Source organism: Cheilinus undulatus, linkage group 5 (assembly GCF_018320785.1).
Source record: "Cheilinus undulatus linkage group 5, ASM1832078v1, whole genome shotgun sequence".
Lineage (NCBI taxonomy): Eukaryota > Metazoa > Chordata > Actinopteri > Labriformes > Labridae > Cheilinus > Cheilinus undulatus.
This window is the reverse complement of record NC_054869.1, coordinates 27313334-27333531: the sequence shown is the minus strand read 5'-3', so window position 1 is coordinate 27333531 and position 20198 is coordinate 27313334. Positions and strand designations below refer to the sequence as shown.

General features: G+C 38.2%; 3 protein-coding genes across 3 annotated transcripts in view; 1 reads left to right on the top strand and 2 right to left on the bottom strand.

Annotated features, from left to right (window-relative positions):
- Positions 1–1465, bottom strand: part of ksr2 (kinase suppressor of ras 2) — a 180262-nt gene extending 178797 nt beyond the window's left edge. Inside the window, exon 1 of the mRNA XM_041786621.1 lies at positions 1128–1465. Within this exon, the coding sequence (XP_041642555.1) occupies positions 1128–1301 (174 nt within the window). The 5' untranslated portion in view covers positions 1302–1465. The remainder of the gene's footprint in view (positions 1–1127) is intronic.
- A 1833-nt stretch (positions 1466–3298) lies between these two features.
- On the top strand, positions 3299–10513 carry rfc5 (replication factor C (activator 1) 5). Its single transcript, XM_041788029.1, has 11 exons — positions 3299–3456; positions 4067–4131; positions 5164–5300; positions 5427–5506; positions 5625–5698; positions 6373–6532; positions 6779–6860; positions 6983–7112; positions 7482–7559; positions 9381–9435; positions 9686–10513. The coding sequence occupies exons 1-11, from the start codon at positions 3410–3412 to the stop codon at positions 9783–9785; spliced, it is 1008 nt and encodes a 335-aa protein (XP_041643963.1). The 5' UTR covers positions 3299–3409; the 3' UTR covers positions 9786–10513.
- wsb2 (WD repeat and SOCS box containing 2) lies at positions 10476–19358 on the bottom strand. Its single transcript, XM_041788027.1, has 9 exons — positions 19142–19358; positions 18754–18922; positions 16586–16788; positions 16372–16503; positions 14176–14276; positions 13055–13251; positions 12619–12708; positions 11224–11340; positions 10476–11083 (listed from the first exon to the last, which is right to left on the bottom strand). Exons 1-9 carry the CDS (start codon positions 19179–19181, stop codon positions 10870–10872), a joined length of 1263 nt encoding a protein of 420 aa, XP_041643961.1. The 5' UTR covers positions 19182–19358; the 3' UTR covers positions 10476–10869.
- Between the last annotated feature and the right edge of the window lie 840 nt (positions 19359–20198).

The window sequence follows — 20198 nt, the reverse complement described above, 5'->3', positions numbered from 1 at the left end:
CACTGTGTATTTTACATCCCTGCTTCTTCTTTTGAAGATTCATCCCACATCCATCTGCACAGGAAATTATCAAATCATGACAAAATTGATCCAAATTAAGTTTTAATAGATCAAAATGCTTATTAAAATCCACCATGCTTCGATGGGATCTGTTTTCTTCAAGCTGGAACTTATTGCTTGAAGCACATTTATACTGCATGCAATACTTCACTTCAGGCCCACTTTACATCATTTGCTTGTGTGTATATAGCATAAAGCATGTCTTGCAGGGTCTGGAGAAGTGTGCTGCTCTTTACTTTATGGTATTTTGCTATAATATCTCAGTTACATCTCCACTGGGCCTTGATGTGTGCTGATGGTACACAGAGCCTCTCAGTGGTGAGTTTATGACGACCTTATCTCACTTAATGATATTTGTTTTAATCTCCTGAGGCATCACTAAACATTCTCACAGGCCTTTAATGATGTACCGCGTCCATCCTTTTCTGTAGTGAGTTTTCAGTGACCTTATCGCACTTTATGGCGTTTTTTATGTCCTGTAACAGCCTCTCACTGGTCTGAGGGGAGGAGGAGGGGGTGCTGGACTGGTTTAAGTGGTCTCAAAACGGACGGTCTGGTATCTCGAACACGACACCAGGTTATTATGGGTAATTACGTAACGCAATTTACGGAATACCCCATGGGCTAATTAAACGGATAACGATATTTGGTAACAATTTCAGTGATCTGCTCGCCTTGCATAACGGCAGGGCCCGGGTGCGCTGCGAGGACAGATGCGCAGGCTGCCGTATTGGTAATGGACTGTAAACACGGACTGCCTATAGGCCTCGGCTGCCTCAGATATTATTCTGATGGAGAAGAGCCACCTTCTCTCCCCGCCACCTGCAGAATGCGCAAGTCTATAACAGCCCACTGCAGCCCCATAGCCTCCTGATTTATTGCACTGCACAAAACAGATAGCAGTTGGCTTTAGCAGGGATCTTTGCATATTAATGCAACGGAAAACAAGCAGTAGAACACCAGAAAAATATGCATAGTGGCCTAGAAATAAATAAGAGACAGTGACAGCCCTCCGATTTGATTTAGACCGAGATGCACAGCAGATATTCCGCTCAATCGGTGCTTACCTCCAGCGTTCGTATCTCTTTCTGTGTCAAGTCGTTGGATGTGGCACATTTGGTCCGTAAACCCTCCAAACTAGAAATGCTTATGTCTATCATATTTTGCACCAACTCGCACTGCTGCAAAGCTTTCTGCAAACTAAGATGCTGCTCCTCGCTTTTTGTCATCTCCTCGTTCATAGTTTGGCAAGCAGTGGTCGTTATTTTCCTCCGGTGCACTAAAAAAATAAAAATGAAAAAGAGAATAAGAATTCAGAAAAGAAACGTGGAGATGCCCACGGAGCAGAGCCACCTGCAAAACGCCATGAAACGAGATGTTGTAGGTTTACAGACGCGGTTTGAGCCGTGAGAGAGTCGACTCCATTGCAACAACAGTCCTCGTAGTTCCTGCTGTTTCATCAAGGTGTCTCTGCTTGTAGGCTAAATCAAACACAATGTGAAGATACCGAGCAGGACTACGCGGTTTGCCACAGCATCCATTGGGTGCCCCTTCCTTTCAAACGGACCTTTTTGAAAATATAAAAAGGAGAGAGAAGCTGCTCTGCGCGTCAAAAGCAGACGTATTGAGGGGGAAGCCTGGTGGTTTTCAAAGGTGCTGATGTGTGGATTGGATGCAGGTACTCCCTGTCTCCCTTGGCAGCAGCTGCATCCCGGTTCGCTCCCACCACACCGACATGTTTCCTGTCAATCAAACCCACAGCAACAGCATCGCATCGCCCAGGCACCGCCGTGAGGGGCCGCTCTCGCGAGATTAGAGCCAAGTGCAGTGAGCTGGATGCTTCAGTCAAACCATCCAGGCCTTATACAAAAGTAACTATTTCTACGTTTTTAGTGACAATCAACCTTTATCATGACATTAAAAAATAAAATAAAAGGTGTGACACTCACCTGCACCGAACAAAGCCACTCAAATCATGTGTTATTTTTTTCCACAACTCTACTTTACTTTACTTTATCTAACTTTATTTTACTTTAATCTAATGTTTCTGTTCAAGTTTTAAACAGTTGATTGAGTTTTGTGTCTGTGTGGTTAAGTCTGAGGGTGTTACTGTGTACTTTGGTATCATTTTTTTATTTTTTTGTTTCTATTGCTTCTATATCATTTCTCTAAGCATTCTTGCAAGGGAGATTTTGACCAATAACAATGAAGCAATGATAAAAAAAACAACAAAATTTCAGAAATGGAAGAGTAATGAAAATCATCCATAAATTAAGTTATAATGCTTGAAAAATTCTGTCTGGTTTCAAAGTGTCAGAGGTCCCAGAATTAAGGGATATGGGTGATTATCCAATGACCCATAGATTTTCCAAAAATTGAATAATTCCTTATTAAACCAAGAGCATTATGCTTTTATGAGTTCAGGATCTGATTAAACTCTGAAGCAGTAGAATCTATATTCCACCAGTCTATGACAGAGTGTCAATACACTGCCTAATTTAAGCAGAAACTTCTGCTGTAAAATATTATTTGGGGTGGCAATCCAAAAGCAGTCTAATCATCCTTTAAAATATAAAGCAACACCTACATCACACTATTAGAACTAAGACAAAGCATATTTGATTCTGATTACAACAATGTTAGAAGCAACTGAAAATACAAGGTTGGCAGGGTAAACGTTTTACACTTGATGCGCTCAAAATAAAAATATCACATGATGTGAACTATTGTGGAATTGCACCAGGGTCTGATTATGATAAATAAACTAAAACAAAGCACCAGCACTCTATTTATTTAGCTTAACTAGAAAAAGAAAAGGTGGGTGGAGGGATACAAGCAGAGGGGGGTCTAAACTGTACAGAGACATCATTTTTCATGAGGCAGGGGCTGGACAGAGGTAGAAGAACTGACACTGACATTTTCTCAGTCACCTGCAGAGACTCCAGCCAGTGCTGTGTCCATCCTAGCTGTAGAGCAGACAGCACATTGATCTGACTGTTTCCAAGTGGAAAGCTTTAAAACAAAAGTTCTACATTGAAATGTCTATGATGTTCATGAACACATGCCCCAAGTTTACCTGAAGTGTAGAAAAGAAAATACTTTTCAAATTTGTCTTGCATTGTTGCTGCTTTTTACTCTTGATACTTTTTACAGTGGTCACCCATGTCACTAAGTGCCCGCCCACAAGAGCCAATAACGTAATCCGATTGGATGTACGCCGTGACGTTTCACGGACGCTTGTTGTGGAGCGCGGCAAACACGGTCAGGACAGGCAGATGCAGGGTAGAGGTTCCTACTGTTCATACAGTATTAGAATAAGATTTGAGCGAAAATCAGAGCTAAAGGACACATGGCGTCAACAAGTAATGCGCCTTCACAAGCAAGAAATCTACCATGGTGAGTTGAAAGTCGCTGTTTATGCCAGATAGCTTTAAACTGCTAGTGCTAACTAGTTAGCATTCCTGCGATGGGCTTAAGCTAGCATCTGGTAGCTATATGTAGTTGTATGTCTTCCATTGTGGCTCGAAATAGCTTGTCCTGGTAACATTGCATGCCTTTTATATTCAAACCAGTGTATTCAACCATAGTCTTGCTAAACATCAGCCTACTTGCTAACTGGACATGCAGCAGCGAGATGGTTAAAAAGTCGATATTTTGTTGATAAGACTGGCGCATGATGTGAAATACTGATGCAGACTAAATTTAACGAACAACAATCAAGAGTATCTAAAGTTTGTCAGAGGTTTAATACATATTTACTATAATCTCTGACGGTATTTTGTATGCTGTTCAAAATGGTGAAAGGTTTATGATGTTCACTATGATGTTTACATTAGGTGGTAAATTGTTATATGTGTTGTTACAGTTATTGAGTCACATTGAGAAAATAAAATTGATAAATTCTAAGAGTTACCAACCCAAGAGTCACAGTATGAATCTGAAGTAACTGGGTAATATCAATGATTTAGCAGTATTGATGTGGGGTTATTTTGTTCTTCGTTTCCAGGGTTGAAAAATACAGACCGGAGAAACTTGATGATCTGATCTCACATAAAGATATCCTGAGCACCAGTAAGTATTTGGACTGTAACAGGCGACCACACTTGGACACAGAGCCCACTTTATTAAGCTTTAGCATGACAGGTTTCCTCTGTAAACCTCTTTAACACTTAGGGATAGTTTTTTATGATTGCCCAGGTGTTTATTTACTTAAAGAGGTATAAAGTAAATAAAACCTTTGGTGTTGATGCTATGGTTTGCAGTGGTGTTGCTTGCATTTTGCTGAAAAAGATTTCTAATAGCCAACCCTATACTTACATGAGAAAGGCATACTGTTAGAAAGATGAAATATTAAAAATAATACAATGATAATGCTCTCCAGTACAGCAACACCTGGTGTAACCCTAGTTATAACCATAAAGTAGAATAGATGGATGCTTGATTAATCCTGAGGGGAATTCAATGTAAAGAAGTGTTAAAGTAGAATTAATTGCAGAAGAGATGTATGAGATGGCATTAGACTGTGCAGGTGCACCTTTTAGCTAATGCCGTTCCACTTTTTTCATCATCAGCTTTGTACTTCAGTATGTGCTCCAAACACTCTTGTACCTTTTAATCGTATTTTGTTGAGCTGCTTGCAACCAGAGGTGAAACAAGTTATACTCAAGTGAAAGTAGCGATACTCTTGTTATAATTAACTTAAGTACAAGTAAAAGCACTTGTCTAAAAACCCATTCAAGTAAAAGTAAAAAAGTAGGCTATTTCATTTAAGTTTTATTGAAAGTAATGAGTAGCTACCAAAAGTTGTACAATAAACTATGATCTTTCCTTACTGGCAAGAACAGCAAGAGAATAGGTCTCCAACCAGGTTGTTCAGGTAAAGTCACACCTCTATCAAAGGGAAATAAACAGCACAATTGACAGTATCAATTACACTCATACTAAGTTAAACTTAACACTTTAAAAGTGTCAGTCCACAGTACATATAGTTAAACTACACTTTCTAGGATAAGTTTTAGAAATTCTCACATTCTGATTTAAAGGTTTCATTCCGACGGATTCAGGCATTCATCCAGACTTCTTTTTTCCATACCTTATTTACAGTCCAAAGGTTTATCAGTGAGGACAAGCTCCCCCATCTCTTGTTTTATGGCCCACCTGGAACAGGGAAAACCTCCACCATCCTTGCCTGTGCCAGACAGCTGTACAAGGAAAGAGAGTTCAACTCTATGGTGCTAGAGGTACAGCCGGGCTTCTTATTGTAGGCTTTTGTTTTGTTTTTGTTCATGTCAGGGGCATTTTTGTGCCTTCAAACGTTTAGGTATGAGATTTGTAGCTCTGTAATTTGAAACTGGACTAATTTTCAGCTAAATGCATCAGACGACAGAGGAATTGATGTCGTTCGAGGCCCTATTCTGAGTTTTGCCAGCACCAGGACCATCTTCAAGTAAGTCTAGAAATCTGTCTACACTTGTTATATATCTTTAATTCAGAAATAACCTCCAATTTCTTTAAGGAAATTTATTCAAACTGTTTCTTTTGTATTCATCCCTCTTGTCTTTCAGAAAAGGTTTCAAGTTGGTGATATTGGACGAGGCTGATGCCATGACCCAGGATGCCCAGAATGCATTGCGGCGAGGTAAGCCATCTGTTCGGCCGGGCCTCACCCAGTGTGAGCTGCACGGCTCACTGAGCAGACCGGCACTTTGCTGCTGGTGAATTATAGACTATATGCTTGTTCACCCTGATATTTATTCATTAAACAAAACATGTCTGAGGATTTGATTTTCAGTTTTGATTTAGATCAACTGGGATATTTAGCTGTTTTTTTTTATTTATTGTGGCCAAAATATTTCTCTGCTCAGTGCTGTGTTGCAGCTACAGAAAGAGGTATTGCTGCAGAGAAAATTTGCTCTGCTTTTAGCAAATGCAAATATGTTCTCAGATTTTGTGAGAGCTGCACGGATAGTCACACAAAATTTAAAGCGTTCTGATATGTAACGATTTTTGTAGCTGTTATTTATATTTATCATGTATCAGACTTATATTTAAGATGGATGTTATTTTAAAATTATTTACCAACTTTATAAACAGTAATTTTTTTTTAAATGACCACAATGTCTTCTAGGATTTACCTTTTAGGTGAATATTGTCGGTGAAATTTTGATTAATTGTGTCTGTGTACTTTGGTCACAGCTGGTTGCATTTTGCTTTCAAGTTTTTTTTTTTTTTTTAAATTCTTTTCAATTCTTAGCATCCGAAATATCTTAATGTGTTTTCCTCTGTTATCACCGCTCTCTGTCCCTGCCTCAGTGATTGAGAAGTTCACAGAAAACACCCGGTTCTGTCTCATCTGTAACTACCTGTCTAAGATCATCCCTGCCCTGCAGTCTCGCTGCACAAGGTTTCGCTTCGGCCCGCTGTCCCCTGATCAGATGATCCCTCGGCTGGAGCATGTGATCCAGAAGGAGAAGTAAATGATTGTATTAGTTGTCTTGCAGTTGCTGATGATTAAAAAAGAAAGTTGCCTTTAAAAATAAATCTCTTCTTGCAGCTGAAATCATAAGAATAAACGTATCCTTCATTTAGATTGTATGTATCAGAGTCAGTAGTATAAAATCAGTAATGTTCCAGTTCACAGTTAACATGCTTGTCTTTAAGCGTGATACGTCTGCCATGTTTCCATTGATCTGTTTAACAGAAAATCTTTTTGCTGCAGTGTTGACATAACTCCAGATGGAATGAAGGCCATTGTGACCTTATCATCAGGTGATATGAGAAGATCCCTTAACATACTACAGGTACAAGAAAAAGCACATCTTCACTGATCAGTGTCATGTTGCTGTTTTCGTGCACTTTCTGTGTTTCATCATTAAAGAGGGGTAAACTGTAGTGTTTTTATTTCCCTTGTGTGTAATTTCAGAGCACGAGCATGGCATATGGAAAGGTGACAGAGGACACCGTGTACACCTGCACTGGTCACCCCCTCCGCTCTGATATCGCCAACATCCTTGACTGGTCGCTCAACAAAGACTTTACCACAGCGTATAAGCGTATCCTTTCGCTGCCCTTTCTTGTCTTTCAGAGTAAATCATGTAGGTTTATTGTGAAGTAATCACCTTAATTTATGTATCTACATGTTTTTATAAATAGCAACACATTTATTATTATTGTGTACAGTTTAACAAAAAGCCTCAGTAAAGTTTGTTCATTATGTTCCTGTGTTAAACTAATATTTTCTAAATCTTCCTCTTAGTAGCGACTAATAGTCTGATAATTACAATAAGTTCAACACATTTACAAATATTCCCATGCTGCTATATTTGTCATGATTCTGTGTGAATTTTAGGGATTTGCAAGGCAATAACACTCTTATTCTAGTTCAGATGTATTCTTGAAGTTCTTTAACACCTTGTTTACAGAAATCCTCCAACTGAAGACATTAAAAGGTCTGGCCCTGCATGATATCCTCACTGAGGTTCATCTGCTCTTACACAGAGGTGAAGTCACTGCAGATAACAACACATTAAAAAGATTTAATGTAAATAATTTCTCCAAAATCAGGAGCTAAAATCAGGGTTCCTGCAGATCCTTGAAAAGTCTTACAAGGTCTTTATGTTTATGTTTGATCCTTGAAAAGTTTGTGGGAACTCTGTCAGTTAGTGTATTTGTTATGCAGAGATAAATGGGAGGGTTTTTTTATTCAAACAAACTGAGCTTTGGATTTAATAGCCTATATACAATACTTTAGGGCAAAGTTTTAACAAAATCATGTTTTATTGTCAAGTATGTTTTAACATACAAGGAGCTTGATGTTTTGGTGCAAAATATATAATAGAGGAAAGATAAAAGTAATAAGAGGTCAGAACAACAGCAGTACTCCTGCTGATAGAGAACTTAAATTGATTCATATAAAAATCATACATTAGCAATAAAAATAGAGTATAAGGAACATAAAAAGTCTGTACAAAGGTGCATGGAAGAGCTATACTTAAAGTGCAGGCATGTAAGGGATTAGTTATAGCCCACATGTCTAAGAGAATATAACATAGTGTACAGTTAGAAAAAAAAAAGATCAAATCCAGTGTGTTAATATAATGCATAAAGTCTGCAACCTTTAATTAACCTGGAGTAAAGTCTCACTGAGCTGAACTGTAAATTATATTATGGTACCTCTATATGATGAAATATTACTTAAAAATGAGATTAAATCCATCTGTCCCTCTTGAAGAAAGGCTGAGGTATTCTAATGTGTCCTTGTTGCTGCTTTTAGCTCTCTTAGCTGGAGCTCTTGTGAGTATTCTTTAAAACAAGGCCTCTAGCTTCTTAGCGGTATGATGTGTGGGTGGTCTGCTGTAAACTGCCTCAAGATTTCACTGTCGATCCAAAGAACAGCCAGATCTGTTATAGACACACCTCCAGTTTCACTTTGAATGCTTGATTTGATTTCTTTTTCTGGCATTAAAATGTTGGGGGTGTGTTTGATCACTAAGAGTAAAGGGTTAACATTATAACCCATGTTAAAAGAGAATTCATGTTAATCTTTGAGCTTTCCTTATTCGTTAGGTTTTATATCAGTCAGTGACTTGAAGCAGTTTATAAATGAGAAATGAGTTAGGTAGCATTACTTTTAAAAGTAACGTTTGTTACAGCGTTACATACTGAAGAAAGTAACACAGAAGAGTACTTTTGTGTTACACGCATTGGTTGTATTGTCTGGATGGCACATAGCTAACTGTATGTCTGCCTTTGAATGTGTAGACTCTACAGTCATCCTGCAGTCTAGTTTAAGACACATAATCTCTAACTCTGCAGACTAATGCCAGAACTGTCAGGTGTGATATAACCGTTGCAGCTCTTTAATATGCTCTAAATCTGAAAATGAACTGTGTAGGGATATCTAATAGCGACAATAAACACAGGCTCTTCGACTAGCATTTCACCATTATTTTGTTCTTGTCCTTTCCTAAGAAAATGTACATATTGGGGGTATTGCATTAGCTAAGTGCACATGTAAACTGACACAACTGTAGGTTTAACTTTCGCTTGTACCCAGATACCTGCCCTGTAAATGAAGGGAAACTGAAACTGAACAAATGCTTCAGGGATGTTTTTTTTTTTCTGGTGGCAACAAGATAGAAGGGAAAAACAGCATTTGGTTTTCCAGTAACAGATTGCTATTATGAGAGGGTAACTACATAACAGATTCCTTGAATTGCTGAACTAACACCTTATGCTACTTATTACAACAAACAAGTAATCTGCTTGCTTTAACAACAATAAAGATAACAGTCCAAATATTTTTTTTTCTCTCCTTCAAGTGGACTTTCCTCCAGCTATCAGGACCGGCCTTCTCATCAAGCTGGCTGATGTTGAGTAAGTGAGATCACTCATGCATCCTCTCTAACACAATGTTAGACCAGAAATACTTCTGCTGTTAATATAAATAATTTCTGTTCATTTCTCAATTATTGGAAGAGTATGTCTGTTTCATTTGGCCATCCAGATGTGAGAAAATGTTTCTTTTGTTGTGTTTTATGTTTGATTGTAATGTATTTTTGTTTTTATATGGTTTATAAATACGTTTGGATTAGATTGGACTCTACTTACCATGTCTGTCCTTCAGGCACAGACTTGCCTCAGGAACCGACGAGAAGATCCAGCTGAGCTCCATGGTCGCAGCTTTCCAGGCAGTGAGAGACCTGGTGGTCAGCGAGGCCTCATAGATTCAGAAACAGCTTCAACTCAGGCAAAACTGTTAACTGGCTGCACAGAGGAAGAGTAAAACTTCACAGGTCCCCTCTTGCTGCCATTTCTCCTGTTCTCCTCAATAAAAACACAGCTACACCCGGATTTACAACTATAATGAATATTTTTAAGTTTCCCATCTTATTATGTTGATGCCTCAGCCAGTGCTAGGAAAACCTTTTGGGTGCTTCAGGTTTTACATGGGACTGTTTGCAGAGTTCATCTATTATTTAAATTCCAGCAGCTGTTTTTGTAACAATGTCCTGCGAGCTAACAATAGCTGAATCTTCTTTTCATTGTTCAGTACACTTTCATGAAGGGTCAGTCAGTAAAATCTGGAGTTTGTTGATTTAGAAGAAAACAGAAGCCTTCAGGTGTCTACTGCATGTTTGCCCACCACCGCTGCACTGAGTTGATGCTAGCAGCTAAATGAGTCACTCAAATCTGCATACGGACCGAGTAAAATTTCAAGCAGTTTTTTGTAACTGTGGTAGCAAAAAGATCTTCTCTTTAGGGCACTTAAGATATTTAGCAAACAGTGCAGGTTAAACGTATTGTCAGCTATTAATCTTGTGAGGAAAACTGAGGGGAACATCTTCTAACATGTCATACAGTTTAAAATGCAAAATCAAATGCAGCTGTGAAAGAAAAAGTCTTGGACATGTATGCGTTTTTTGTATCTGTTTAATAAAACTATTTCCTATAAGTCCAGTTTTTGTTATCATATATTTACAATTAGAATGTGCTGAATCAGTAGTAATGCATGTGCTGCTTCACGATAAACACAGTGATTAGAAATACATACACTATATTTACACAATAAATTAAGAGTATAAAATTGTGATATACAAGTCAAGCATGTGAAGGCTGAGTTGCATTATCTTACAGTAGTAGTGCAAAAATTAAATCCTTAATGTAGGAATTAGATAAAAAGATTTGCTCCTTGTGCCAAATCGAGCTTCAAAAGCATTTCAGCAAACAATGAAGGCTTTCCTCTTAATAATGAGACATAACAATCATTAGCTGTAAATGTCAGTGGTTATATTGAGTTAGTGCTCCTATTTAACCCTCCCATTCCTCTTCATCAGAGGAGTAACATGCTTTGAGGTGGTCCGGGATGTTCCTATAGGTAAGGTACTCGAGGATCCTCTTGGGGAGAGGCAGTGGCTCCATCTGGTGTGTGGACACTGAGTCACGCAGGATGGATCTGCACAGGTGGCGCAAGGTGGGCACTGTCCTCGGAGTGCTCCAGAATCTCACGTGGCCGTCTCTGGTTCTGTAATGAGAGGAGTTTGCTAGTCTGCAACTCAAGCTTATTCTTGTAGAGTTTATTAAGTTTTAATTATTACATAAGTAATGAAGTAAAATTTTTCCGTTCAAATATTTTTATTAAAATGAAGAGATCAGGATCTTTACCCTGTCGCAACCACTCCTCCTTGTGGATGGTACTTGCAGCAGAGTCCATTAGAGTCTCTGTCCGCTTTTGTCTGCATCACCATCCCTCTTTTTCCAGGCTCCCAAATCCGAAGAGCTCTGCAAATTCAAAGATTTATTTTCAATTTCTATTATATTTATTCTAAATGTATGTTGATTTATCTAAAGAGAGAAATTGTGCTCTAAACTGAAAGTGAGGGAAAGTGCTATAAAGATCAACACACAGATGCATCTCAAAAATATCGTGAAAAAGTTCATAGATTCAATTCACAAAGTTAAAACTGCTATATATATTTTCGATTGATGTCATACAAATTGAGATTTTTGAAGACTTTTTTTGTTTTAATCTTGATGATGATGGTGTATAACTCACAAAAATCAAAACCCCCCTTCCTCTATATATTAGAATATCACAAAACAGCAGCCCAAAAAAGATTTATAATGCATAAATGTTTACGTTCTGGAAATTATGTCCAGTTATAAACTCAGTATTTGGTCAGGGCTCCTTTGCATGAATTACTGCATCTGAGTGACGTGGCCCTGCTGGGGTGTTACGAAGCCCAAGTCGCTTTGATAGCAGCCTTCAGATTATTTCTATAGTATCCTCTCCAAGTGTTTCAGGTCAGACCAGTTGGCTGGCTAATATCAAATGAAAAACAAATTTTACTTCCATCTGAAAACAGGATTTTGGTTCACAGAGCAGCAGTCTACTTCTTTTCCTCCTTAGGCCAGGTGAGATGTTGATAATGTCTCAGGTTCAGGAGTGGCTTGACACCACAAACATGACACTTGTAGCCCATCTCCTGGACATATCCGTGTGGTTGCTGTTGATTCTATGACTCCAGCCTCAGTCCACTCCTTGTGAAGCGCCACTAAGTTCTTGAATCAGCTTTTTTTGACAATCCTATGAAGGCTGAACTCTCACCGTATCTGTTGATTGTGCTCCTCATCACACTTTTGCCTTACAGTCAACTTTCCATGAAAATCTTTTGATACAGCCTGCCCTTTCAGCAATGATCTGTGGCTTGTGATTATCATCTAGAGAAATGTCAAGTCAGCAGTCTTACCCATGATTGTGGTTGTGTGTACTGAACCAGACTGACAGGAATAACTGACAAGAAAGTGGACCTTTTTACAATATTCTGATATTTTAAGAAAGTGGATTTTTGAGTTTTATGAGTTGTAAGACGTAGTTATCAAGGTCAAAACAAAAAAGTCTTCAAATATTTCACTTTGTATGAGATAATGAAGTTTAAATTTTTTTAACTACATCACAGCAAAAAATGTTTTTTAACAACATTCAATTTTTTTTAAAGGCACGTGGATCAGCACAGCAAGATGATACAAAGGATTTATTGAATAAGTCAAACTACTGACCTGTCATCGGTCACGATGGCTAAATGCAAACCATTGGGGGAGAACTGTAAGGCAGAGATTTGATTTTGCCCATAGTCTTCAAAGTAGTCACTACAGATGAGAAAAAGGAGAGATTTTTTTTATTCAAGACCAGTTTAGAAAAAAAAAAAAAAACAAAAAACAAAAACAAGGTGCTCAAGACCCATACATAACATGAGAAAACAGTTTCAGGCAGCACAATAGATGTAAACGATGACAGTAACAGTGTAAGATAAAATCTGATAGTGAAGACTGCCCTTAAAAAAATGTTCATCTTGCATTTTAGACAGTTAACCTACTTAAGAAGAGATGTTATTTCTTTTCAAAGTAAAATGGAGTCAAAGTTTGCCCCTGATATAAGCAGTCACATAATTTCTCTTAAGTGTATTTTGAGGCTGAAATAAGAGCATGAACTCACACCAGAGTGGCCAGTTTCTCTGCAGTGTATGGGTCCCACAGGTTGATCCACCAGCTGGAGCCTCTAAAGGCTGCGGTGGCAAGCAGCGCCCCGTCAGGAGAGAAGTCACAGGAAGACAGCAGGTACAAGGACTTCTGGATCCCTCCTGACAGGTTCCTCATGAACGTGTATGAACGAAGACTCCACAGACACACCATCTAAACAACAAAAAGGATTAATTAGTTGTAAAACTTTGCTGTGCTTTAAAAAAATGGAACAATGAATGTGGGTCAAGTTGAGGCAGAGTATTTTGCCCTGCAGCGTTTACAGCAGAGGTTCCAATGTAACGCAGTGACTCAGTGAACATCAACAGGACAGGCTGAAACACGCAGGAAACCGTTTCAAGTGTGATTGGGATCTTAAAATGTGGTGTTACGCAATATTAAGCTGCCTTCTTTTTTCTTCACATGAGAAAGTGTCAAGTTAACAGTTTGATAAGAGTGGGAGGATCCACCCTGTGCTCCAAATGTCTTCAAATGAGTCTTAAAACAGCAGGGAAAGATGGAGACAACAAGATCACTGCCCTACAAATACACAAGAGATCCTGGATGTGAAATAGCTATTTTCAGCCTATTTAAATAAAACAAACAAAGAAACATATTCGAGTAAATATAAACTTTAAAAACTTGGTTGAATATGTTTTTCATGGTCAGAAAAACAGGCCTGTGGACAGAAGTTTTTAAAAACTAACAAAAAACATTCCAATATGAGCACAAATCATCAGATAGATGATTGAGGAAAACTACACCCACAGTTGTGCAATTATACCAGTTTCCTTGTTATCTGCAAAACTATGGTTATAATGGAAAATGTTAAAGTCTGTGATTTTAACAACACCATCTGCTCCTGGTTTTTTCTCGACTAATGTAGAGAATGTAGAAGACAAACCTGTTCATTCAGAAAAATACTGCATGTCAGACAGCATGAAGATTTGGGGTGTTTACCAAGTAAACAGACTTGAAGCAAATATACTGGAAATAAATGAAAAACATCTCTGTCAACACTGTATCATTCTTTCTCACATCTAAGTCCCTTTGTGCCCTGATAATAAAACAGCATATTTTTACAACTGTGTAACTCACTCTGTCAAATCTGCCAACCGAAGCGATCATGCTGCAGTCTGATGACACGCTGCAGCAGCTGATCCAGTCTTTATGGCCAGAGAGCACCTGCACCTTTTTACCTGCCACAGACAGAAAGAAGAAAATCTCACTGATCTAAATGAGGTGGACAACAGAAACAAAGAGTCTGAAGAGTTTCTGGAGAGTCGAAAATGTGACTCCTGCATGTATAATCATGAACATTTGTTTGCTTTAACCTCTTCAATTCCAACAGACGGTTCAGCACGGTGACAAAACACAGAGGCGAAGTGATAAGTACAGACAAAAGCTGAAAATATTTCACTGCTTATTTAAAAAAGCAGGCTATGCTTCTTGCCCAGTATTTATCAAGGAATACAGGAAGCCTTCAGCCTGACTTCCATCATTACAGGAAGCCATTGTTTCAGTCGATATCAATGTAGTGTGAAATTGAGTTTGCAGAGCCTTGAAACTAGTTTAGTAATAACTCTCTGTGAGTTCATGTTTGAGGGGAGGGAGTTTAATGTAGGTGTGTTCAAGGATGCTCTGACATTCAACAATCACTCACCTGCCACAAATATGAACTAAAGAAGTACACCCTGTTATTTTTACCTTCAGACCTATTTACTTTGGTTAAATTTGTTGTTCTTTTTCTCATCCTTTTGAGTCATAGTTGAATGGACAAACTGATTTATGGGACAGATGAACACCATACCATAAAAATCCTTTTACCCTCTGTGTGCTGCAAAATTTTTAGTGACGAGTCTAGATAATTCCATCTCCATCCATAAGAGTTTCTTCATTAGCTAAATAATAAAAGAGCTCTGCATATCAGGGCATGATGTCTTCATTAGGTCAACGGTGTCTTCTATGTGGTTTTTAAAAAGAACGCAGTTGATTTCTTCATTTTGAAAGAAAAAAACACATAGAGGCCATTGCTGTGAAGTGCATTCTGGGTAGTGATGCCATATGGTTGCATTTTTCTTCTTCCTATGGCGTGTCATCCTTAAAACCATTTTAATTTTAACTCAAGTGCAGTTATAGTACAGAGGACAACAAAGAAATTACTGTAATGCTGACTGAGATTCATATATTTAGGTCCAAATAAGACAACACTACCCAGAGTACATTACATAACAATGGCAGCTCGCATGTGACTTTATTTCCAAAATTTCTCAAAATGTTGAAATCTTCCTCTGTACAACATATGAGTAAAATGCATGAATGTTACTATAATGAGGAGAAGATGTCTTAATGATATGAAGAGTTCTCTTTAAGAATAAGCATTCAGCGGGAGATGCAGCTTAGAGCTTTAAAAAATGCTAGCTGGTCTTCATTTAGTCTAGGTTTGTTGATTTAAGTTGCTTATCAGAAGCTAATGTCAAGCTTTTAATATCAAAAACTTAAAAGCTGCATAGTGAGGCTGTTAAAGTCCCTGTAAAGCAAACTCCAAAATTTGTGTGGAGACACATTAGATATATTGGAATAAGGTTGTTGTAAACATGTGAAAACACTGAGATCTCTGTGTGATTTAATTTTGGATTTAGACTTTTAGAAAGTTATGCACCTCTTTCTTAGCTAGGTTTAAGCTGAGGTCATAGCATTTCTTCGAATTCATAAGTGGCTGTGGCTTCAGCACATCCAACTGACAGAGCAGATCTTACTGCCTTGTTTATCATGATTTTTGAAGCTTAATTTTATAAACTTAAAGCTGTTTTTCATGACTAACATTTGGCCTGGCGGTTCATAACACAGCTGACTGTCATACAACAAAACTAAACAGGGAAACTTTACAGGGACTTTAATTTGATTTTTTTTTAAACAATCAAAGGGCAGTTTTAACCTACAAGCTTCTGAATTGACTTAAGACTACCTGAGGGTCTTATATGAATAGAGAAAATTTTAAAAAAGCAGTTCTACATTAAACTTGCACCAAAACAGTTTAAGAGCCAATGTCTCTTGATATAAAGGCTCTTCAGAAATGTACTCCCTCAATGTAAATAGTGGCTGTTTGCTTTAGATATTTACTTGTGGGGAAGTAAGTTTGCATTTTAAAAAGTAAACATTACAGTTGTATCAGTAATGATTGTTGGTGAGCATCACTTAACATGTTAGAACAGACAGCAAAAACTAAGATCTTTCAAAGACTTGGTTCATTTTTATGTGTAAGAAGCTGACTTTACTAAAAGTTGTGTCTACCTTTGTGAGATAGGTCCCAAATCCTCAAAGTCTTGTCCCGGGACGAGGATATGAGTGTGAGGGTCCCATTCTGAGGGAAGACCAGGTCCCTGACAACACCTTCATGACCGTGGAGATCAAATACAGCCTCACCTGAAAACACATCAGAATGAAGTTTAGAAACAGTCAAAATAGACTCATTAAATGGAAAATACCACACAGATTAAACCCTCACCTGATAAAACATTCCAGATTTTGATCACCCCGTTCTCCAGGCCGGTGGCCAGCAGCAGGCTGTTGTTTCCTTTTGGTGGTGATCCGGCTGGGCGAGACGCTGCAGCTGATCTTGGAGGTCTGGGTCCGAAGGCAAGACCCCACACAGGGTGACCACAACTGAAGCTCTTATCGCCTCGGTCTATGTCACTATTCTGACTGTCTCTGTGGGCGAGAGGAGCATCAAGTATGCAGACTATTAAAAAAAAAAATCTCATGTAGGTGGTGTGAAGCTGAAGAGTTGGCTAAATGATGCTGCCTTAAAACACACTCAGAAAAGTCAGAATATTCTGCTTCTGATGTTATATATTTCAAAAGGAAAAAGAGAAGCAGCAAAGTAATAAGTATTTGTTCAAAATGTTATTAAAACACTATCTTCAACTATGTAATGAACCATAATCAAACATCTGTTTGGTGTGAACGCAAAATATGTCTGTTCTGCAAACTGGGAAAGATATTTTGCTGCCCTTTTCTAGGAACTAATTTCTGTTAACGATTAATTTTTGATTTCGGGACAGCTGGAGAGAGAGAAAACACAGGAAGAGATTGGGGTAAGACATGCACCGAACAGTGCAAGCATCTGCACACAGGCACCTGCTCTACCAATTGAGTCGAACCAGCACCCTCAAAGGTCATTCTGACAATGAAGTTTAAGCATAAGCACAGCCAGTGCTTATGCTGGAGTTAATGGGATCCTAATAAATAAAGAACGTTAAAAAACATAAAACACATCTGATGAGTTCATCTAAATGTTCATTTGTGCTGTGAACCTTGGTTATGCAGCTTTTATGTCATTTTACAATGGAAGCTACATCAGTGGTTCTCAACTGGTGGGTCAGGACCCAAAAGAGGGTCGCAAAGTTCTGTCCAGTAAGTCTCAGATGTGTGCTGGGAAAAAAAAATGTTGCAAAAAGTCTGTACTGATGCCCTTAGTGGACATACAACAAATTCATACATGCATTTTCAGGGTTTTCTATGCAGTCACGTAAAATTCAGTATTTGTCTGAAGATTTCTACATATTTTTTTTACTTTTCTTAGGCTAGCAAAGCTTGTTTTCTCAACATAATGAGAAAAAAACATCGATAAATGACCACTTTCCCTCCTGGAAAAATGGAGAGAAATAAGATGTATGCATGCTTGTCCTTCTGTAATAATGTGATTTTTAAACATGTTTTTTTGGTCCTGTCTCTTTGTTCAGTTATGTTTTATTCCATTTGGGTTCCAAACTGTGAAACATTCAATAAATAAATTTGAGCGGTCTGAATTTTATTTAATGTTTTAAAAAAACAACATTTCTGAAGAAGGTGGTGGTGGGTGCAGTTGAAAACAACTGCTTTCCATGGTAACATCCTACTGTAAAATACAACTGAAACTTTTTTTTGCCTTCTAAAATGTGTCTATATGACAGATGATTGACTCAGTCATTAAAGTTTTCATCTGCATTGATTAAATTATTAGGCATTTCTACCCTAAAATTTACTTTAGCCTGCTATTCTTTGATCAACACTTGTATGTGAGATGAGTTCATGATTCAGTTTTTTAATAAAGTAGAAAGCTAATAGTGCTTTTCAGTCATTTAGTTAGCCCAAAGTATCCAACTATTTAACTGCAATTGCAGGTTAATTAATTCTGCTTCTTTTCGCAAAAAAAAAGCATACTTTATTGATGCACATTTCAATTCTATTTGGGATTTTATTTCTTGTTCCTTGTTTTTCTTAATCACTGTAGCCCTTTCCCTCTGTCTTTGACAAAAGCTCAGTTTGTTCTACTTTATTGTCTCACATGAGACAATAAATAATGTTTAATATTTTGTTAAACATTTGAGACATTAAGTCAATATAATATGGTGCCTTGACACAGGGCCATTCTGTTATATCTTTAACAAAAAAAATGTATTTAGAATTGTGCTTTCTTTTTATTTTAGGTTGTCATGCATCTGTGAATAATTAATTAAGCAACACAGACAGAAAATGAACAATAAAGTTATTTAAAAAAGAAACAAATGTAGTTTTATGCGTGTTCTACTCCAATGTGGCTCTGTTTTAAGAGCATACTTCAACAAAATGATAATGTCCGAGTGACACCTCAACGCATCATGTGTGGGATTAAATGTATTCAGGTAAACCTACTCGGAGTCCAGAGGCCAGGCGACCACCCACACCATCCCGTGTCCCATCGACCAGGCGAACCAAGCTCCATCCGGGGAGAAGTCCACGCTCCACGTCTCACATCCCGCTCGGCCCTCCAGGGACGGTGGTCTCCTGGTCTTCAGCTCCAGGATGAGAGCTGAGTCTGAGGCTGGAGGAGGGCGGACAGGATACATAAACTCAAGGGCTGACAGATTCACCGTTCACCAAGACAGCGGGTCTTTATCCCATTAACGACGACCCCCTTTCCTCCCCTGTTTTCATTTTTTCTCCGGACGTTGACGTCCACGTAGAGACTGCTGCTAAGTTACGGGGCGTAGCGTTGAAAACATGACCGCGCGATATTATTATACATAAATATTCCACTTACATGTCCGTTGTAGCTCCGCACTGTTTTCCGTGGAGCACATCGTTTTATCCTCTTCACATTCTTTGTCTTTCTGAATCTGTCGTCCCTCGTTGAGTCCTTTCGCCCATTTAAATCTTCAGAGGAGACTCTCCACGGTGCTGGGACTCCTCTGCCCGTGGTAAACTGCTTTTAGCTATGTGGAAAATGCGCGAGCGACAAAACAAAATGTTCAGCTGATTTCCTGTCCTCTGATTCCCTCTGTACCATTGGCTGCGGAGTTGCCCAACGTAGTCACGTTTTTGTGTCATTACGTAAGCAACACGCCCTCTGATTAAATAGTAATACATGAGAAAAATCTCTGCTTTCATTGTTGATAAACACAAGAACATGTAATGACTTGCTATTAAGTAATGTCACAATCATAATATGTGGGTCAGATCAGATTGGGTATCATTAACAATGTAGGTCGTAATTCTTAAGAATCTATCATTAAATAAAATGTGAGACTCTAGTAGGACTTCAGTTGCAGCACAAAACAAAACAAAGACACAGCAACTCCATAATGAACGACATACAAAGGGTTATTGTCTAAATGTCACTGCTTTGGTCTTATTGTCCTCTTCCAACCTTTGATGATTAAAAGTTAATGATCCCCACTGTCTTAGACTGGACTTTGACACCTCATGTTACACAAGGCAAGTGAATCTTAATGTATGTGTAGAAACATGGCTTTAATCTCAAAAGAAACATCTGAAAATGTAGATACACAGAAAACATTACTGTCTTTATTACCCTTGTGTGATTGTCATCATGGGTTAAATCTGACCCAGTGTGGCGTCACAGATTTTAAAGTATGACAGCATAATGTGTAACCAGTTTCTGGGCTGCTGCTTTTTTTGGCCAACTTTCCTAATTCTTAGTCATGAATGACTCCTAATTCAAAAAAGTTTTACCGTTTTTGTTTTATTATTGTAATAATATTCCTGAAATACATTAGATTATTTCTTGTTTTTGATAAAAAATAACCTTTTCCAATAGTTTTGATTGTAATTATGATTAGAGAAGCATCTAGTGATTA